The sequence below is a fragment of the Plecotus auritus genome (assembly GCF_963455305.1).
Source record: "Plecotus auritus genome assembly, chromosome: 4".
NCBI classification, from domain to species: domain Eukaryota; kingdom Metazoa; phylum Chordata; class Mammalia; order Chiroptera; family Vespertilionidae; genus Plecotus; species Plecotus auritus.
Genome location: NC_137775.1, coordinates 38,998,757 through 39,017,938, shown reverse-complemented (window position 1 = coordinate 39,017,938; position 19,182 = coordinate 38,998,757). Strand labels below are relative to the sequence as shown.

At 44.7% G+C, this 19,182-nt stretch overlaps 1 protein-coding gene across 1 annotated transcript in view; it reads right to left on the bottom strand.

Moving 5' to 3' along the window:
- Positions 1-3,614: 3,614 nt before the first annotated feature.
- The window catches only part of SLC22A16 (solute carrier family 22 member 16), a 31,479-nt gene continuing 15,911 nt past the window's right edge, over positions 3,615-19,182 (bottom strand). The window contains exons 4-8 of the mRNA XM_080664634.1: positions 17,463-17,994; positions 13,777-13,904; positions 8,182-8,291; positions 5,897-5,996; positions 3,615-3,976 (exon numbers count right to left, since the gene is read on the bottom strand). Coding sequence (XP_080520760.1) covers positions 3,791-3,976; positions 5,897-5,996; positions 8,182-8,291; positions 13,777-13,904; positions 17,463-17,994 — 1,056 coding nt within the window. The 3' untranslated portion in view covers positions 3,615-3,790. The remainder of the gene's footprint in view (positions 3,977-5,896; positions 5,997-8,181; positions 8,292-13,776; positions 13,905-17,462; positions 17,995-19,182) is intronic.

Here is a 19,182-nt window from a genome sequence, read left to right as displayed (position 1 = left end):
CTCCCATAGGTTCCTGGCTCTGCTGGGTCTGAGCGGGAGGGAGAGGGGGGGGTCAGGACAGAATAATGTTGTTGATCCCTTAGATGATGCCCTGATTGCAGTTGGAAAAATTATTTAGGAGAAAATCTAGGATAAAAACTAAATGATCCTTTAGTCCACATATTGAAATATTTGCTGAGTGTCCACTGTGTGGCAGACTGTAAAAATTACAGTCAACAAGTTTGTTTACAGGAAAGCAGTTTGATGTATCGAAGTAATGATAATAATACTGTAACTAATGTGTATGTAGCTTTAACCATCTGCTAGACACATGCATGACACCATTGACACAAACACCCTATGAGATAGGTACTGGTATTATCCCCAATCCACAGATGAGCAAATCGAGGCTCCAAGAGAATAAGGAAGGGTCCAAGGTCTCTTAAATGGGAAAGCCCAGCCTGAATGTCAGATTCCCAGGCTCAAGGTCTTCACTAAGCACATCCGGAGGTGCCACAGAAGATCTGTTTTACCTTGAGCGAGTCATCTCACTTCTGAATTTCATGTCTCCATTTGAAAACTGGAAATGAACTAAGATTTCTCTTACAAGTTGTTGTGAGCATCTGCTGAGTTGAGGTATGTATAGTAAAAGTCTTTGTAAGGTGGTATATATATTTCATTGAGCACCTACTTAAAACCAACCAACAAACATTTGCAGAGCACTCTGTCCAAGCCATGTTGCAAGGACTAGGAGAGACTCTAATAAGTAGAACTGTCGCTGTAGGCGCTGTGATGGCTCAGGAGAGAGGGAGCATGGTGGACCCGAGTGGCCAGTCCAGGAGGGACAAAGAAGAAGAGGGTAGGAAATGTTGGGAGGGAGGATGGTATGAGCAAAGTCAGAGGCAGGAAGTTCAGAGAGAGCTGAGGAAACGGTGGGTGGCTCCATGGGGAGGTTTGTGTGAGTGGAGTGAGAAAGTGCCATAAGTCTGGCTAGGATGGAGGCTGTATCCAAAAGGTAATGGGAGCCATCGGAAATATCTGAGAGCTCTCCTTCTTCTCCCGGCACAGGTCTGGACTCTACTTGCCTCTGAAAGGAAGACAAGAAGAAAACATTTAGTAATGAAACCAAGAAAGAAAGCTGTGTACACATACAGCTAATTGGTCATTCCCTTTCGGCTGCACAGAAATGTGACTTAAATGAGGGGTCATTCAGAAAACCAACAGCAGATTCGGGCACACTGAAGGCGAGAGTTCAAAGGGTACTCAAGGACCACCCAGTGGGACCTTATGTTATCATGTTACAGGTGAGTGGCTTAGGTCCGAAGAGGTGAGTGATCTCCGGGAGACGGCAGGCGAGCACAGCGTCACACGCCTCCCCAGCAACCTTTCAGACAGTTTACCGTGAGCTCTGGAGGTGCCCAGAACCTCCCCCGTGCAGTGGACAGGGAGCCCCCTGCACACCCAGCCCCTCCTGCTGCTCTGCATGGCTGTCAGTGGCTTGGGATGCCTCGGCCCTGCCGGTGTGTTAGTCTGACAGTAAACAAAGGGCCGCAAGCCAACGGGACTGGAACTCTTCAGAAGGCTGTTGAGGAAGCCAAGTCTCGCAGGGCCAGGGGTTCCGCTGTGGATGGCTCTAGGATGGCTCTAGGGAAGGAGGGGAGGAGGGCACTCACGTCTCTGAGACTTACGGAGAGAAGTTTTTAAATTTGGGAAAGTAAAATGTCCGACTACAATACTCACTCCTGGCTCTTAGCAGATGTGTGCCTTAACTGGACCAAACACAAAAACATTTGACTACACATTGAAGCCCTTTTTGCTCAGAGCACTGGAAAGCAAGTTATCTTTTCTTTTATAGTTATCGTTTTAATGGAATTTAAAGAACAAAATAAACAAACAAAACAGAAAAGACTCACAGTCCTAGCCGGTTTGGCTCAGTGGGTAGAGTGTCAGACTGTGGACCAAAGGTCCCGTGTTCGATTCAGGTCAAGGGCACGTACCTCGGTTGCAGGCTCCTCCCTGGCCCAGGCCCTGGTTGGGACAAGTGCAGGAGGCAACCAACCGATGTGGTTCTCTCACATCGATATTTCTGTCTATCCCTATCTCTTGCACTCTCTCTAAAAACCAATGGGAAAATATCCTCTGGTGAGGATTAAAAAAAAAAAAAAAGACTGACAGGTATAGAGAACAAACAGGGTTGCCAGATTGGAGGAAGGTTGGGGGGCTAGATGAAAAAGGAGAAGGGATTAAGATGTACAAATCAATAGTTACAATATAGTCATGAGGATGTGAAGTACAGCATAGGGAATCCTATCTAATAAAGAGGGACTATGTTAATTGATCATCACTCCATCACAAAGATGGTTGCACCCACAGCTGAGGCCAAGTTCCCATAAGGAGCCTTAAGGAGCAATCAGCAGGGACCTGAGGCTACGCCCTCCCCCGCCCCTGTGGGGCTTGACATGGGACCTCAGGCCACGCCCCCCACCTGGCAGGGCTTGACAGGGGACCTCAGGCCATGCCCCCCACCCAGCAGGGCTTGATGGGGGACCTCAAGGTGCACTTCCCGTCCTGGTGCTGGGCTAGGGGACCTCAGGCTGCTCCCCCTGCCCCAGCACCAGGCCGGGGGACCTGAGGCTGCACACCCCTGCCTGGCGGGGCTTAAGAGGGGACCTCAGGCTGTGCTCCCCACCCAGCAGGGCTTGACGGGGGACCTCAAGATGCACCCCCAGTGCTGGGTTGGGGGGACTCAGGCTGCGCCCCCTGCCCAGTGGAGCTTGACAGGGGACCTGAGGCTGTGCCCCCTCCTGGTGCCAGGCCAGGGGTCCTGAGGCTGTGCCTCCCTGCCTGGTGGGGCTTGACGGGGGACCTCAAGGCACGCCCCCTGCCCTGGTCTGGCTGGGGGACCTCAGGCCACACTCCCCATCCTGGCACAGGGCCAGGGGACCTGAGGCTACATACCCTGCCCATTGGGGCTTGACAAGGGTGGGACTGGCTGTGTCTGGATCTAGCCCAATGCGGGGGGGGGGGGGGGGGGCAGCCGGGTCTGGGTCTCACACGATTTTGAGACGCATGTGGGTGGGCGAAGACTTGACTCTGGGTCCCGTGGTGCGCCCCAGACTCTGACAGGAGGAAGGTTTTCATATACATTTTACTAATTTTCTTTCATCTCTGACATTTCTATTATAGAGAAAGGGCAAATAGCAATATTAAATTATTTCCTCTAATGAATCCCCTTTTAATGTGCACAAATTTCATGCACCGGGCCACTAGTATAGTCAATAATATTGTAATAGCTATATATGGTGTCAGGTGGATATTAGAAAAATCAGGGGAAATACTTCATAAATTATATAAATGTTTAACCACTCTGCTATGCACCTGAAACTAATATAAAATAATGTTAAAAGTCAACTGCAATTGAAAAATAAATAAATAAATAAATAAAAATAATATGGAAAAGAAAAAAGAAAGAAACACACTCACAGTGACAGTGCCTGGGGGAAGGAGGGGACCCTGATGGGACTGGAGTATGTGGTATTCCCTCAGGTGGTGAGTGGAAAAGGCTGAGAAACAATGACACAGAAGAACAAACATGGGAAAATATTTTGCAGCAACAAGAAAGCAGTCTAAAAAATAAGCATCCTCATCTTAGTTTTTATTTCTTTTACAAAATCACTGTTTTAAAACTTTCTTACAAAAATTTTTGCAGGAAATGAGAATAATATTTCTCTAATACGAAGGCAGTAAACAATTTTTCAGGAGCTAGACAGCACGCATAGCACAATCATTCACCAAACCAGACTCCCCTGAATTAAACACGTCTGGTTTGTCCGGCATCAGTGTTACTGGTTGTGGGAAACAGTTTGCCTGAACTGCTATCTTCTTCTGCATCCAGTATGGTAGTCTCCTCCCAAGTAGTTGTCAGAGGCTTCCGGAGGGTTTCTGGAAGTTCGAGTGTTAGTATTCCACTCACAAAGGCCAAACTCCCAACAAGGAACTAGAAGGAAAAAAGAAAAAAAAAAGACATAAGAAATAAGTGACACATCAATAAATGTACCCTTCAGCGAATAATAATTTTGAACCTTTTTCAGAGGGAAACAGAATTGAACTTGATATGCCAGTTTACATTTTTATTCCGCAGTGAGACCTTTGGTTACTGAGGCTGGACTGGGAGTTCTTGAACTCATCGTCTAGGCTTCATCTGATCACTCATGAGTTCATTCCTTAACCACTGTGGCGCACCTACTCAATAAATCCCAGTTGCTGCCTGCATTATTACTCCTGCAGGCACTGTCCTAGGAACTGCTACACAGAGTCCGTCCCATTTCCCAGACTCAAGAGTCTTGTGGAGAAACCCAGCGACTGAGCCGTGGGTTGGGACTTCATGGCCAGGGACTGTCTTAATCAACCCTGTCCCTGCCCCAATGATCAGTACTCCATTGGCATTCAATAAATGATGGGGAATGAAGTAATGCATGCACGAATGAATATTTCAATGAACCAAAATCTACAGAGTTTAAGGGGAAAACAAACGAGGGCAAGGGAAATGAATTGCTACTTTAGAGAGGAGGGCGGTCCACCTGACTTCCTAGAAAAAATTCACTATCTCTTTCCAGATTTTGACAGATAAAACGCAACCTCTTACACTAGCACCAGGTGTTTGTCTTTAAACATGCAAATCACACTAAAAAATTAAAGTCCACATGTCAATTCTCCATTGATCATTATGAAGATGTTGGGTGGGTTTTAGAACTAAATCTTTATACAGTCTGTACAAATGTGTTCCGCCCTTAGTACATAATTTTAATTCCTGTAGCAAAAGATACTGCCTGGGAAGAGCCCATAAAAATAACTTAAGGCATGTTTTTTTCCAAAAAATCCGCATACTGGCAGCTTCCACAGCCTCGGAGAATGAGAAAGATGAAACACAGAGCAACTGTGACATGACGCGAGGCCACATCCATAGCAGACGTGCCCTGGGAGGTCAGCTGTTTATCTGGTTTTACAGAATGCTGATAATCTGGTTCTTAGAAACACATGAGCAAGCCTAGAAGCAGTAGTGGGATTTAAAGCGACAATCCAAAGGATGTTTAAAGGCATTTTCTGATGCCTCAAGACATAGCTGGTACCGTCACTAATGGTTGAAGCCCGGAAGAGCCCTGAAAAACACTGAATACGTCTAAACAAGAAATGGAATCAAACGGAAGATCCAAGACAGAACTGGATTGTTCTTTTTAGTTTGGTAGTAACAGCAATAGGCAATTACAAAAAAATCCATAGTCCTCCATTCTCCCCTCTCATTCTAAGCAGGAGACTTGGTCTCCTGCCACCCTGGCCAGCTCCCTCCCTCCCACAAACACCCCAACAACACCCCTCCCCGCCCCTTCCTCCCTGGACCAGGAGGAGCCTTCCATCCTCTCCAGGTCCCACTGCCTCTCACCTCACCTCCTTCTCCGGGTCTTCCTCCACCTGCGACCTCCCACCCTCTCACAGATTTTTTACCTTTTCCTTGCCACTGGCTAGTAAAAATAAAAGTCCTCAAGCCTCTTATAATCTCCAAACCCACTCTGCCCGGTAACTTGCTACCAGTGTGGCCTTGGGCAAGTTACCTGACGCTTCTACTTCCTGGTTTCCTTATCTGTGAAATGGAAATACTAATAGTGCCTGTCCCAAAAGACTGTTGAAAGGATTAAATTAAATAACACCTACAAGGCACTTAAAACAGTGCCCGGCCCGTAGTAAGCAGTGAACAAATGGTATCTTTTAAAACAAGCCAAAGAGGCTCATCCTCTCCAGAGTGGTCACTGCCTCCTCTCTCAGCTCTCCTTCCGCCTGGCCCTTAGCAGCCTGGCCTGCTCCCACCACCCACAGAAGCTGCTCTGCCATCTCAGCAAGTTTCTATAAAGTGATTAAATACCTGGGGCATGAAGATCCAAATGCTGGAGAGGTTAACGGAGAACGGGGCTATGATGCTTCCTGCACGGGACACCATGCTGCCACTTCCCACGGCCTGTGTCCTAAAAACAAGAGGAGAATTAAGACAGATAGCAGCAAGAATGGAAGACAAGTGGAACACAGATGACACAGAGAGTGATGGGACAACTTCCTATAGCCCCTGTCCACCCTCCAGCAAATAATCCTAATAATAAAGAGGTGATATGCAAATTGACCGTCACTCCAACACACAAGATGGCCACCCTCATGTGGTCAAAGATGGCCGCCCCCATGTGGACACAAGATGGCCACCACAAGATGGCCAGCAGGGAAGGACAGTTGGGAGGGACCAGGCCTGCAAGGGAGGGCAGTTGGGGGCAATGAGGCCAGCAGGGGAGGGCAGTTAGGGGTGACCAGGCTGGCAGGGGAGGGCAGTTAGGGGTGAACAGGCTGGCAGGGAAGGGCAGTTAGGGGCAATCGGGCCAGCAGGGGAGGGCAATTGGGGGTGACCAGGTCTGTAGGGGAGGACAGTTATGGGTGACCAGGCTGTCAGGAGAGGGCAGTCAGGGGTGACCAGGCCAGCAGGGGAACGCAGTTAGGGGCTACGGGCCGGCAGGGGAGCACTTAGGCATCGATCAGGCTGGCAGGGGAGTGGTTAGGGGGTGATCAGGCTGGCAGGCAGAAGCAGTTAGGGGAAATCAGGCAGGCAGGCAGGCGAGTGGTTGGGAGCCAGCAGTCCTGGATTATGTGGGATGTCCGAGATTGGAGAGGGTGCAGGCTGGCTGAAGGACACCCCCCCCCCCACGTGCACAAATTTCATGCACCAGACCTCTAGTCCTATATAATAAAAGCCTAATATGCTAAGTGTCCAGTCAGCCAGTCAGCCATTCAACCAATCAAAGCATAATATGCTAATGATATGTTAAGGCAACTCAACTGCTTGCTATGACATGCACTGACCACCAGGGGGCAGACACTCCCACCAGTAGGTCAGCTTGCTGCTGGGGTCTGGCCAATTAGGACTGGGTGAGAGGGCAAGACATGCCCTGGAGCCCTCACGCAGTCCCTCCCCAGCTGGCCAACCTCTTGCGTCCCTCCCCAGCCTCATTTGTGCACTGGTGGAGTCCCTTGGCCTGGCCTGCGCCCTCTCACAATCCATGCTGAGGGACACCCTCCCCCCCAAGTGTACGAATTTCGTGCACTGGGCCTCTAGTAAATAATAAAACTTAAGCTTGGCTTACTATACTTGGAAATAATTTTACTTTAATTTTTCAAGAATCACTTGTGATTTAAATCCACATTCTGCAGTGGTATGTACAAGCATGCAAATAATTCAAGACCCAAAAAACTATTCCTCATCTGGTATGCAGATGAGGCCCTCATATATATTCAGTCAGTCTATTATTGGGGACAACATCAATTTCTAAAGCCAGAAGTTGTTTTGGGTAGAAAGTGGGAATTTGGGAAATTTATCTCTATGGAACATTTTCTTTATTTTTTAAAAGTCAAGTGATATCTTAATGTGCTTTTCTTTGCAAGGTGTTTAGCCCAGGCCAGGTGTCTCAGTTGATTGGAGCATCATCCATTAGTTGCAGGTTCAACCCCCAGCCAGGCATATACCTAGGCTGTGGGATTGATCCCCAGTCAGCTCTCGTACAGGAAACAACCAATTGATCTCTCTCTCTCTCTCTCTCGCTCTCTCTCTCTCTTTCTCTGATTAAAAAAAAGAATTTTTTAAAAGGTATTTAAATAACCTTATAAAATATCTAACAGGAAACAATGTGCTTTTCATGTGAGTATCTTTTCTTACACCAAAGAGAGAGACCCCAGGAGAAACCAAACCTGCCAAACATGTTGATCTTGGACTTCTGGCTCCCAGAATGGTGAGAAAATAAATCTCTGTTGTTTGAACCTCCCAGCTTTGGGGTTTTGTTATGGCAGCCTAATACAGCTGAATCAGAACACCAAGAGACCCCTCCTGAGAAAATTATCCTGCGTCATATGGACAGTCAGCGTAAGTCAATTATATTTGAGATTTAAAGCGGTTTTAGGATAACAGAGTGTTATTTCAAAACAATTTCTTTACTACCCTTGCTAATGGAAACATAGACCAAGTTTCAGAATCGGAATGAGCGTCATGTAACTCCCCCATATCTTTGAGTTCAGGTAATGGCTCTGAAAGTAAAGCATTTATATCCAAAGGCCAAATATAAGGAAATGACATGTAAGTGGAAGATAAAAGGAAAACAACAGGAAAATAAGTCTTACCTTATCACGGTTGGATACAGTTCCGCTGTGTAGAGGTAAATGAGGCCAAAGGCGGATCCGATGGCAAATTTTCCAGCCATAGTTGTCACCATCGTCCAAAAATAGTACTTCTGGGGAAAATATGTCAGCAGAAAGACCATCGTAAGTAATATTTTTAAAGAAAAGTATAAAAACTTGAAAATTATTATTTAAAACATTTTAATCCTCCAGTCTTTTTCAGAACAGTGAAGAGTTCTATTTTTCTGTTTGGATTTATTTTGTAAGCTCTGCTCATGGCCCGCAAAAGCTTTCCATCTTTATGAAATTTAGAGAAGAGTTTGATTGTGCCTCCTCCTCAGCCTTGGAGATTTCAAATGACCAAATAAGGAAAGAATATCTCTTGGGGAGATTGCTGTGGAACAAGAAACATTCAGACATCCAGACATGCCGGTTCCACCAATAACTGACCGACTCCTGGAACTGAGGCAGCAGAATAAATCAAAGAGCCACAAAAACAAATCGTGCCCTTTGCAGCAGTAATCCCATGGCTTATAAATTATCTTCAGAAAATAATTTGAAAGTGGTAACTGAACTGTTAGTACAAACTCTCCACCCCGCCCCCCGCCCTTTGGCTGATGCATTCATCAGCTTGGCCTCCCACTGCGTCTCACTCCCAGCAGTGGCTCACGAGGACCTCCCATAGTCCATCCCTTCTCTTCCCCCTTATATGCCAGCTGGATGTTGAGACCCAGATGACCTGGAGTTCATGTGTTGAGGATGGCAGTGCCTCTGTCATCCCTGAATGGCTCTATGGTGCCAGACATATTCTCCTCACCACTCCCACTGCTACCAACCAGGTACAAACCCATCAGACTTTCTATAAGCAAGAAATCAGCATCTATTATGTGAAGTCACTGAGATTTGGGGATGTCTCTATTAAAGCAGCTAGTGTCGCCGAAACCGGTTTGGCACAGTGGATAGAGTGTCGGCCTGCGGACTGAAGGGTCCCGGGTTCAATTCCGGTCAAGGCCATGTACCTTGGTTGCGGGCACATCCCCAGTGGGAGGTGTGCAGGAGGCAGCTGATCGATGTTTCTCTCTCATCGATGTTTCTAGCTCTCTATCCCTCTCCCTTCCTCTGTGTAAAATATCAATAAAATATATTTTAAAAAAATAAAGCAGCTAGTGTCACCTTGTCATATTAATCAGTATTGTAGACAATATTTGTTGAATAAATTACTGTGACTTAAAAAATGTGTATTGTGTTATCAATGCCATTTGGGGAGAAATTTCACCAGTTCAAAGGCAGCTGCCATCAACTCAACTAATATCAATGCAAAGTACTTAAAAACACAAACAAAAACAAGTATGGATGAAGTTCCCTCAAATTTGCGGAAACCTCCTCATCCTGAGTAGTTTTATTGTATTCATATCTGTTGCATATTAATCACCATCTGGAAATTTCAGTTACATAAAACATTCGAGTCACCAACCCTGATAATTCAGTAAAGTATCACCATAAAAGGAAGTCACTGGTTAGCTTGAATGTAATGTCAAACAATACACAAAACCTAAAATGCCTTGTGCTACATGTTGAGATACTATCTATACTAATAAAAGGGTAATATGCTAATTAGGGCAGACATCTTCCTGACGTCCTTCCAGATGTCCATCCGGACAAAGCAGCAGCAGCCGCCCCAGGCTCAAGACTCAGGCAGCAGCGTCGGCCAGCAGTGGCAGCAGCAGAGGCATGATGGGGGTGTCGCCTTCCCCTTATCAGCCACTTGCCTCCTGCAGAGGGAGGCCAGACTGCGGCTTAGGCCCCCTCCTTCAGGTTTCTGATCAAATGCCACCTTCCCAGAGAGGCACGCCATCCTTGATCAGCCTAGATCAGCCGTGGGCAAACTATGGCCTGCGGGCCGGATCCGGCCTGTTCGGCTGTTCTATCCGGCCCGCAGAGCCGAAAGAGCGGAGGGTTCTCTTGCTCTCCCCTCCGCTCCTTCACCAGCAGCAGTGTTAACATGGCAACGTCGGGAAACACGGCCGCAGCTCCTTCTTCTGAGTGGGTGAATTTATATCCGCCCATTCAGTAGAAGGAACAATCTCTCAATCTTCCAGAGGCTCCTTGTAATGCCCGCGGACGCGTCTCCTGACATCACCCTGGGAATGCGTAGACACATTATCGTGGTGATGTAGGGAGACACACCCCTGGAGAGCACAGTATCAGAGCATTAGCTAAAAAGGAGACCAACAACACTGTTCCCACTGAAGTTGATGTTTTAAAGACCAAAAACCTTTCAACCCAGTCTACATTGCCATCTACATCTACGTCCCGGGCATAATTTGGAAGTTGCACTAAAGAAAATGTTTAATTTACTGTTTACACATTTTGTTCTTTTCTATTTGTTTTAGTTTTAAATTATTTTATTATATTTAAGTTTAATTTGAAAGGCTTTTGTACCTTTCCTTTGTTAGGCAATTTTATTTTGCCTTTGCCATCTTCAATATAAGGTATGTTATTGTGCTATGATTCCTCCATTTTTTGAAGTTTCAAATTATAATAATTAGTGTTTACATTCTTCTTGTTAAAATGTTTGAAATGAATAAAACTATTGAAATAAAAAAAAAAGACCGTACCCTTTTTTTTTTAAATAAATCTTTATTGTTCAGATTATTACAGGTGTTCCTCTTTTTTTCCCCCTAGCTCCCCTCCACCTGATTCCCCACCCCACCCCATGCCCTTACCCCCCGCCACTGTCTTCATCCATAGGTGTAAGCTTTTTGTCCAGTCTCTTCCCGCACCCCTCACACCCCCTCCCCCCTGAGAATTGTCAGTCCACTCCCTTTCTATGTCCCTGATTCTATTATATTCACCAGTCCATTCTGTTCTTCAGATTTTTTATTCACTTGATTTTTAGAATCACTTGTTGGTAGGTATGTATTTGATGTCATTTTGTTGTTCATAATTTTTATCTTTACCTTTTTCTTCTTCTTCCTCTTCTTAAAGAACACCCTTCAGCATTTCATGTAATCCTGGTTTGGTGGTGATGAACTCCTTTAGCTTTTTCTTGTCTGTGAAGCTCTTTATCTGACCTTCAACTCTGAATGATAGCTTTGCTGGGTAGAGTAATCTTGGTTGTAGGTTCTTGCTGTTCATCACTTTGAATATTTCTTGCCACTCCCTTCTGGCCTGCATAGTTTCTGCCGAGAAATCAGCTGACAGTCGTATGGGTGCTCCCTTGTAAGTAACTAACCGTTTTTCTCTTGCTGCTTTCAAGATTCTCTCTTTGTCTTTTGTCCTTGGCATTTTAATTATGATGTGTCTTGGTGTGGTCCTCTTTGGATTCCTCTTGTATGGGGTTCTGTGTGCTTCCTGAACTTGTAAGTCTATTTCTTTCACCAGGTAGGGAAAGTTTTCTGTCATTATTTCTTCTAATATGTTTTCAATATTTTGCTCTTTCTCTTCTTCTGGCACCCCAAAAATTCGGATGTTGGTACGCTTAAAGTTGTCCCAGAGGCTCCTTACACTATCTTCATATTTTTGGATTTTTTCTTTTTGTTTTTCTGGTTGAGTGTTTTTTGTTTCCTCATATTTCAGATCTTTGGTTTGATTCTTGGGGTACGTTGATCTACAGTTGAGTTTCTGTATATTCTTTATTTCAGACAGTGTATGCTTAATTTCTGTCTGGTCCTTTTCCATTTTTTTGGCATTCTCATTAAGGTCCTTGAAGGTCTCACTAAGCTCCTCGGAGGTCTCAACAAGTTTCTCGGCGGTTTTTAGAAGATTCTTGAGTAACCTTATAAATGTGGTTCTGAACTCTATGTCGTCCATTAGTTTGCTTTCCTCCATTTCTCTCATTCGTGACATGTTTCTTTGTCTCCACATTTTGCTGCTTCCTTATGTTGATGGAGTGGCTTTGTGTGGTAGGTGACCTATAGGGGCCAGTAGCTCAGCCTCCCCAATCACCTGAGGTGGACGCCTTTGGTACACCCCTTTGTGGGCTGAGTGCAAAGTCTTGGTGTAGTTAAGCCTTGATTGCTGTTGGTACACTGGAAAGAATTGACCTCCAGGCCAATTGGCTGTGAGGACCCGCTGTGTCTATAATGGAAGAACTGCTGCGCTGGAGACACGCTTATGGTGTAGGACTTGTTTCAGTGGGGCTTTGGTGCTCACTGAGTCTGCCTCTTGAATGTGTCACTTATGGATGTGAGGAGTTGAAATCTGGTGTCTCACACTGACCACTAGGTACACTGGCTTCTGGATCTCCAATGGGGTGCAGGTCAGCTACTGTCTGAGGCCACCCAGCAGGAGCTACAGCAAGAACTACAGTTTTCTCCTCTTTGCTTGGGGTTTGGAGGTTTTGGAGCTGTCTGAACAGGGCTGCAAGTTTGCTAGGTTAAGCTGCAATAGGGCAGGCCATTCATATGCTAAAGCCGCTGCTTGGAGCTTGGGTGGGTTCGTAGATTGTGCAGGGCGGGGTCTCAGGGCATGACTAGGCTAGGGCGTGGCAAACAGCAATGGCTGCCAGTAAGCCGGCTCTGCAGCTCTGCGGCTCCGACCGTGTCCCCGCGTCCCGCACCCCAGCACAATAAACAATTGTTCCTGCTCGCAGCCCTGCAAGCAAGCCTCCCTCACTTTCCGACCCCACAGCAGACAGTCCAGCTTCTCCCCATAGGAGTTTGGGTCCCCCGCGTCTCCCCAGAAACGAGTTTGGAGTAATCGGGAGCTTGTCTCCCTTCGGGTTGAAAACAGCAGCGCTCCCAGTCACCCGTCGCCAGCCCGATTCGCACGTCTCCGTACCTCAGCTTTTCCGCACTTGTGCACCCCTCAATGCTGTTTGCTCTTTCCTTCTAGTTGTAGAACTTCCACTCAGCCAGCTTTCCCGTGGTTCTGGGTGATAGATGTTCTGTCTTTTAGTTGTAGTTTTGAAATTGTTGTGCGAGGCAGCAGTTTAGGTGTTTACCTACGCCGCCATCTTGGATCTCCCTCCGTACTCTTTTATGTAATGATGTTTACTTTGAATTTATATTAGTTCACACAAACACTCCATCCATGCTTTTGTTCCGGCCCTCCGGTCCAGTTTAAGAACCCATTGTGGCCCTCGAGTCAAGAAGTTTGCCCACCCCTGGTCTAGATAAAATAAAATAGTATACAGGTGTGCTCCCCACCATCCATAGTCATCCTCTATTCCTCTTCCTGTTTTTTCTTTGTTATACTTACAGAAACTTGATTCACTACATGTCTTCAGCACCTGGTACACAATAGATGCTGGATGAATGAATAAATGTTTAGGATTATAATCGCTGAGAAGAACCTACTTTCCTCACTCAGAATTACTGTATTTACCAAATACAACACTGGCCATCTTTGGAAATGGGATGATGGGCATTTTAAAATATATATTTCTTTTTTCCTTAAATTTTCAACAATGAGCATGTACTACTTATATAACAGAGAATTTTTTTGAAAGAAAACATATTGTTAAATGTTATGTATGTATCCTGTCCATATATCTAAATTGATCTTCATATTTACTGTAATAAGCTAAAAATTCTCTCATCAAACTGTCATAGTATATAACTAACCATTCCTTAAATAAAACATAAAATAGCTCACCAGAGGAATCACCATAATCACACCACAGAAAACTGCGCTTGAAATAAGGGAGATGACCAGAACCTTCCTTCTCCCCAGAATGTCCATCCCGAAGCACACCAAAATGTAGGCAGGGATATCCACTGCACCTGTCATTGAGCAAAAGGGCGCTCTATGAGCCACGGTGTCCCACTGTACAAGGGGGCCTCACCTTGTAACCCAGGCCCCAAAAGCGTGAACAGCAGGATTTCTGCTTCCAGGGGCCTCCAAGAACTGTCAGCTGCTTGAGAGGCAACAGGCCCCACCCCTTTACACTCCCTGGAGGATGTTTCCTGGGAAATGCACTAATGCTAATGTAATCAGTCCAGCACTTATTCTATTCTACTCACCTATTCTATTCTATTCTATTCACCTATTCACTAAGCTGTACGCTCCCCCAGGACACAGCAAGGTGCCTGGAGGGCAGGCCTGTTGAATGAATAAATAAGTAAAATTAATGGACAACATTGATAATTTCTGATCTTCGGTTTCTTATGCTTGACAAAACTGGGGAGGGGGGTATATTTGTAACGTCAAACTTTGAAACTAAAATAGAAAATCCAGTGTCAGCTAAGTACATAAACTACTGTAACTGCTTGGTGGATTTTAAACCTAACAATAAACATTTTTAATCTAATATGAATCACCTACAGAACAGGGGCTGGTTTTGGACCTCTTTTCACTCCCCCACAACAAAAATTAAAGAGCTGAATCCATAATTGACATAAAAGCCCTTCCCTTGAAGAACGAAAGTTCGAATCCTAGCACCAGAACAACAACAAAAAACAACAACAGAGCTTTTTTATCCATCAGCCAGAACCAAACAGGGAGCAAGAAAGATCTCGCAGCAAAACTGAGTCAAGCCAACAATCTCCTTTGGGAAAGGAGCCAGCCCAGATCGTCCTTGTAATTCAAAGTTCTGTTCTGTCCTCCCTTTGTAGCAGATTAATCTCAGGACACTACCCACCACTGCCTTTTAGGTAGGAGTGATGAGCATTTGTCCGTTCATCTACAGAAGCTTGCAAGCACCTGGAGAGGCAGGTCTGGGCCTAAATGTCTCCCGCAGGTTCGGGAACACATCCTAGGGGGTAAATGTGTATTAGTAGTACATCAGAAATTAGACTCAGCTGCAGCTGCTCAGAAAAAAACTGACTTGGACATAAGCAAAAAATAATAACAACATTCTGAGCCCCATTTGAGAGACAGTCTCTCTCTCTCTCTCCCTCTCCCTCTCCCCCTCCCCCTCCCCCTCCCTCTCCCCCTCCCTCTCCCTCTCCCTCTCCCTCTCCCTCTCCCTCTCTCTGTCTCCTTAACATGAAAAACAACCAATTATTCCAGAGGAGGTGCCTTCCTTTCACAGATGCTGCTGTCAGTTCCATGTTTCCAGGCCAGGACAGTAGATACACCTACTAGTATTACTCTACTCTTTTTCTTTTTTAAAGAGTTTATCAAGCACTTTTCAAGATCAAATAAGACAGTGCTCTTCAAAAGATCTTCCTGAGAGTAAGCCAGGATTGTTATCCCTACTCGACAACTAAAAGTAAGTTATTTGAGCCCAAAGAGTAAATGACAGCTCAGGAACTGGAAGCGAGGTCTTGGTGAGCCAAGGGCCCTATCCTGCAGCCTTCCTCCCCCACTACCGTCCTGCATGGGGCCTGGAGCTGTCCCCTGCACAGCACTGTGTGCAAAGACAGCAGACAACCTCCTGGAGTCTAGGACAGCTGGGCAGCAACTGTGAAAGCGCAAAGGGACAGTGAAAGTGGACCACACTGGTTTCCCGTGAGTTGTTCCTTCAGGATACTGACACTCCATCTGACTTTTGGCTTGGCTATGTCTGGGAAAGAAATGGGGCAAGCAACGAGGCCCACGTCTTCTGGGATTAGGACAATGGGTCATTACTTTCTTCACCTTATAATATATCTCTCTAATCACTCGGGCCCCATTCCACTCCTAGCTGCACTAACCCCAAAGGTTATCATCTGCAAGTGGCAGAAAACCAGAGCTGAAGTTCCCACCAGACCCAAACATCTCAGGAAATGAAAGCTTGTTCAAAAATGTCACAGCATGGAAGTACCTGTCAGCAAGAGGACCACTGGAAAGGGTAAGGATATGAGAAATCCAAGACAGAAGAGACTATAAAACCATGTAGATTTGTCCTGGAAACGTTTTTACAGTTATGTGATTACCCAGTTGCTTGAGGATGTGTATCTCCATCAAAATTAAGAAACCATATCAGCCCAGCCAGCATGGCTCAGTGATTGAGTGTGGACCTATGAACCAGGAGGTCACAGTTTGATTCCCAGTCAGGGCACATGCCTGGGTTTTGGGATCGATCCCCGGTGTGGGGCATGCAGGAGGCAGCCAATCAATGATTCTCTCTCATCATTGATGTTTCTATCTCTCTCTCCCTCTCCCTTCCCTCTGAAATCAAAGATAGATAGATAGATAGATAAATAGATAGATAGATAGATAGATAGATAGATAGATAGATAGATAGATAGATAGATTTTTTTAAAGGAACCAGATCATAAAGATCTAAAACTTCAGCTTTCCTAAGCTTCCCCCGTCCCGGCCTCATTTTCCTACTATTTGCTGCTCTGACCTAGGAATACTGCTTCATTTCTCAAACTGATGTACAGAATGGGGATGAAGTCAAGATGGGCTCTTTCTACAGGCTTGATGGTTTGCCCAAAAAGAGAACAGAGGTTTTGTGTGGAGTTTTTTCCTTAAAATTACTTCCCTCACAATTCCTACTGAGCTGTAATAAACAAAAATAGATGTCATCGGAGCACTTTAATGAGAAGGGATGATTCCTATGTATAAAAAGGCTAAAGCAAGGTTTTTCTGAGGACAATATCAAGCATAGGCAGCCTGCAGGACCAAAAGTTACGACTAGATGAGCAAGTGCAGATAGATGTCTACGATCTCTCTCATGTTTGGAGTGAATTTGGTTTACCCTGAGAGTCACCCCTCAAATGGTCACAGCAACATCTGAAGCTACTTTTAACCTGCTGCTAAAATGGAAGAACCACAACATCAATTATAGTCGCATGCATTTAAGTGCTTTTACTGACTAAAATTTCTAAAGTAAGGACATTAAAAGGAGGAAAGAAACTGGAAGATTTCCAAGACATATTACATTTTAAAAGGAAAACAACGGACAAAGAGCAATATGCAGTGAGTAGTTTCACTTATGTTAAAATAAGAAACGTTTATCTGCACAAGTATATGGATATGCATAGAAGGAGATCTGAAAGAGCAAAAGCCAAATGTTACAGCAGTTACCCCTGGAAGAGAGATCTGAGATGGGAGGGGCGTAAAAGAAGGAAGCAAGCAAGGAGAAGAGGCAGAAAAGAAAAGGACTAAATTCTTCTAACTATTTGCCTTTTTTAAAAAGAAAATACAGGGTGGGACAAAAGTGTGTTTACAGTTGTGAGTACACAAAACACAGTTTATTCTTGTATTATTATTTATTTTATTATTTTCCATATGAACAACAGTAAGCCTACTTTTGCCCACCCTGTATATACATGTGTTACAGTAGAATAACACTATATGAAACAATAATCATGTAGTTGGCAGTACTGTTCCTAGTAGAAAAAAAGACAATAAAAACATGGCAGAAATTGCATTTCATTGTTATATGTAAATATAATTTAACTACTTACCCATAAGAAAGACGTTTAAATATGCATTGCCTCCTAGATTAACAGAATTCAAGGAGAAGGAATAGAATCCCAAACACCCCGTGAACCAAATCAGCCAAACAATAAGTGTCCTTTTTCCAATATTATAGTCATGAAACAAATCTAAGAGCCTGTGCTTATTAACGTAAAGAGACCTTCTATCAACAGGACTGTATAGATCCAGGGATAAAAGTTCTGACAGTTTAACGGTGCCTGCCCTATTCCACTTGGCCATCTGATCAACCACTGTTTGTGCTTTTTCATATTTTCCCTCTGAAAGAAGCCAAAAAGGAGTCTCCGGGAGCATCCAACAGAACAAGACAAAGGGGGCAGTCACTGATGAGAGGATTATCTGGTAGATCCACCAGGTCCTGACCAAGTAGCCCGTCAAAGCCACCACCATTGTTCCAATGGCAAAAAAGGAATGCACGTGGATGCATGCCCACGTCCGAGCCTTCATGCCGACAAATTCTGTCACATAGACAAACACCACCACGAGGTAGCCACTTGAAACCTGAAAAACAAAAGGGGGAAGGGGGTCCAGATTTAAGGTCACATTTACAACTCCTAAGTGGTCTGACGTCTCTGAAAGTGACATGTAGGCAAGAAAGAAAATGCCAAAGAATTGTTTTCTGGAACCCATATCACATTTATAAAAGGGCACCTAATCCGATCCATCCTTCCATTTGAAAAGGGGTCCTTTCATCTTCCTCCACCTTCTACACACTCCATGGCAAAACGTAAGAGGTTATGTATGAATAAAGGTTAGACACGGCTTTCTGTTTCATTTAAATGTTCCTTTACACTGTGAATTTATTTCTCAGTTCCTTGTAACTGTACATATCAATTTATCTCATCAATTTAATGAGGTCCTTATTATTAAACCCTAAATTTTAAACAGGGACAAAAAGTTGTGGTAAGTAGTGAGAAGAAAAAAAGATTTAACTAAAACTTTATTTTGATGGGCAACAAAGGAAAAAAACAGATAAGTTGGACATCATGAAAATTTAAAACTTCTATGCATCCCAGGACACTATCACCAGAGTGAAAAGGCAACCCAAGGATTGAGACATTTGCAAAACACATATATGATAAGAAAAAGTATCCAGAATATATAGAGAACTTCTAAAAACTCAACAAACAATTAAACAATCTAATAAAAAATGAGCAAACAAAGAACTGGGATTTCTCCAAAGGAAGAGATGTGAATGGCCAAACAACATCACTAATCATTAGGGAAATGCAAATCAAAATCACAATGTGATACTATCTCATAGCCATTAAGATGGCTACTATACAGAAATAAAAACAGAAAATAACAAGTGTTGGCAAGGATGTAGAGAAATTGGAACCCTGTGTACTGCTAGTGGGAATGTAAAGTGATGCAACCACTAAAGAAAGCTGTATGGGAATTCCTCAAAAATTAAAAAATAGGGAAAAAGGAAGATGGCTGCCAATGGGAAGGCAGACTGCAAGATAGTGTGTGAGTGAGAAAACAAAGGGAGAGTGTGTGGTTGCATGGGGAGTATTTGTTGGTGAGTTGAGAGACAGCTATACTCCAGGAGATTGTGGGGGACTGCTGGATGGGGCTCCCCTGACCGGGCAGTCCCCACTGCTGCTGGGTTCCCTCCCAGAGCCACTGGCTCGGATGCGGAGACTGCGCCATCTTGAAGGGGAAAGTGGATGTTGTCGGGAACCTGAA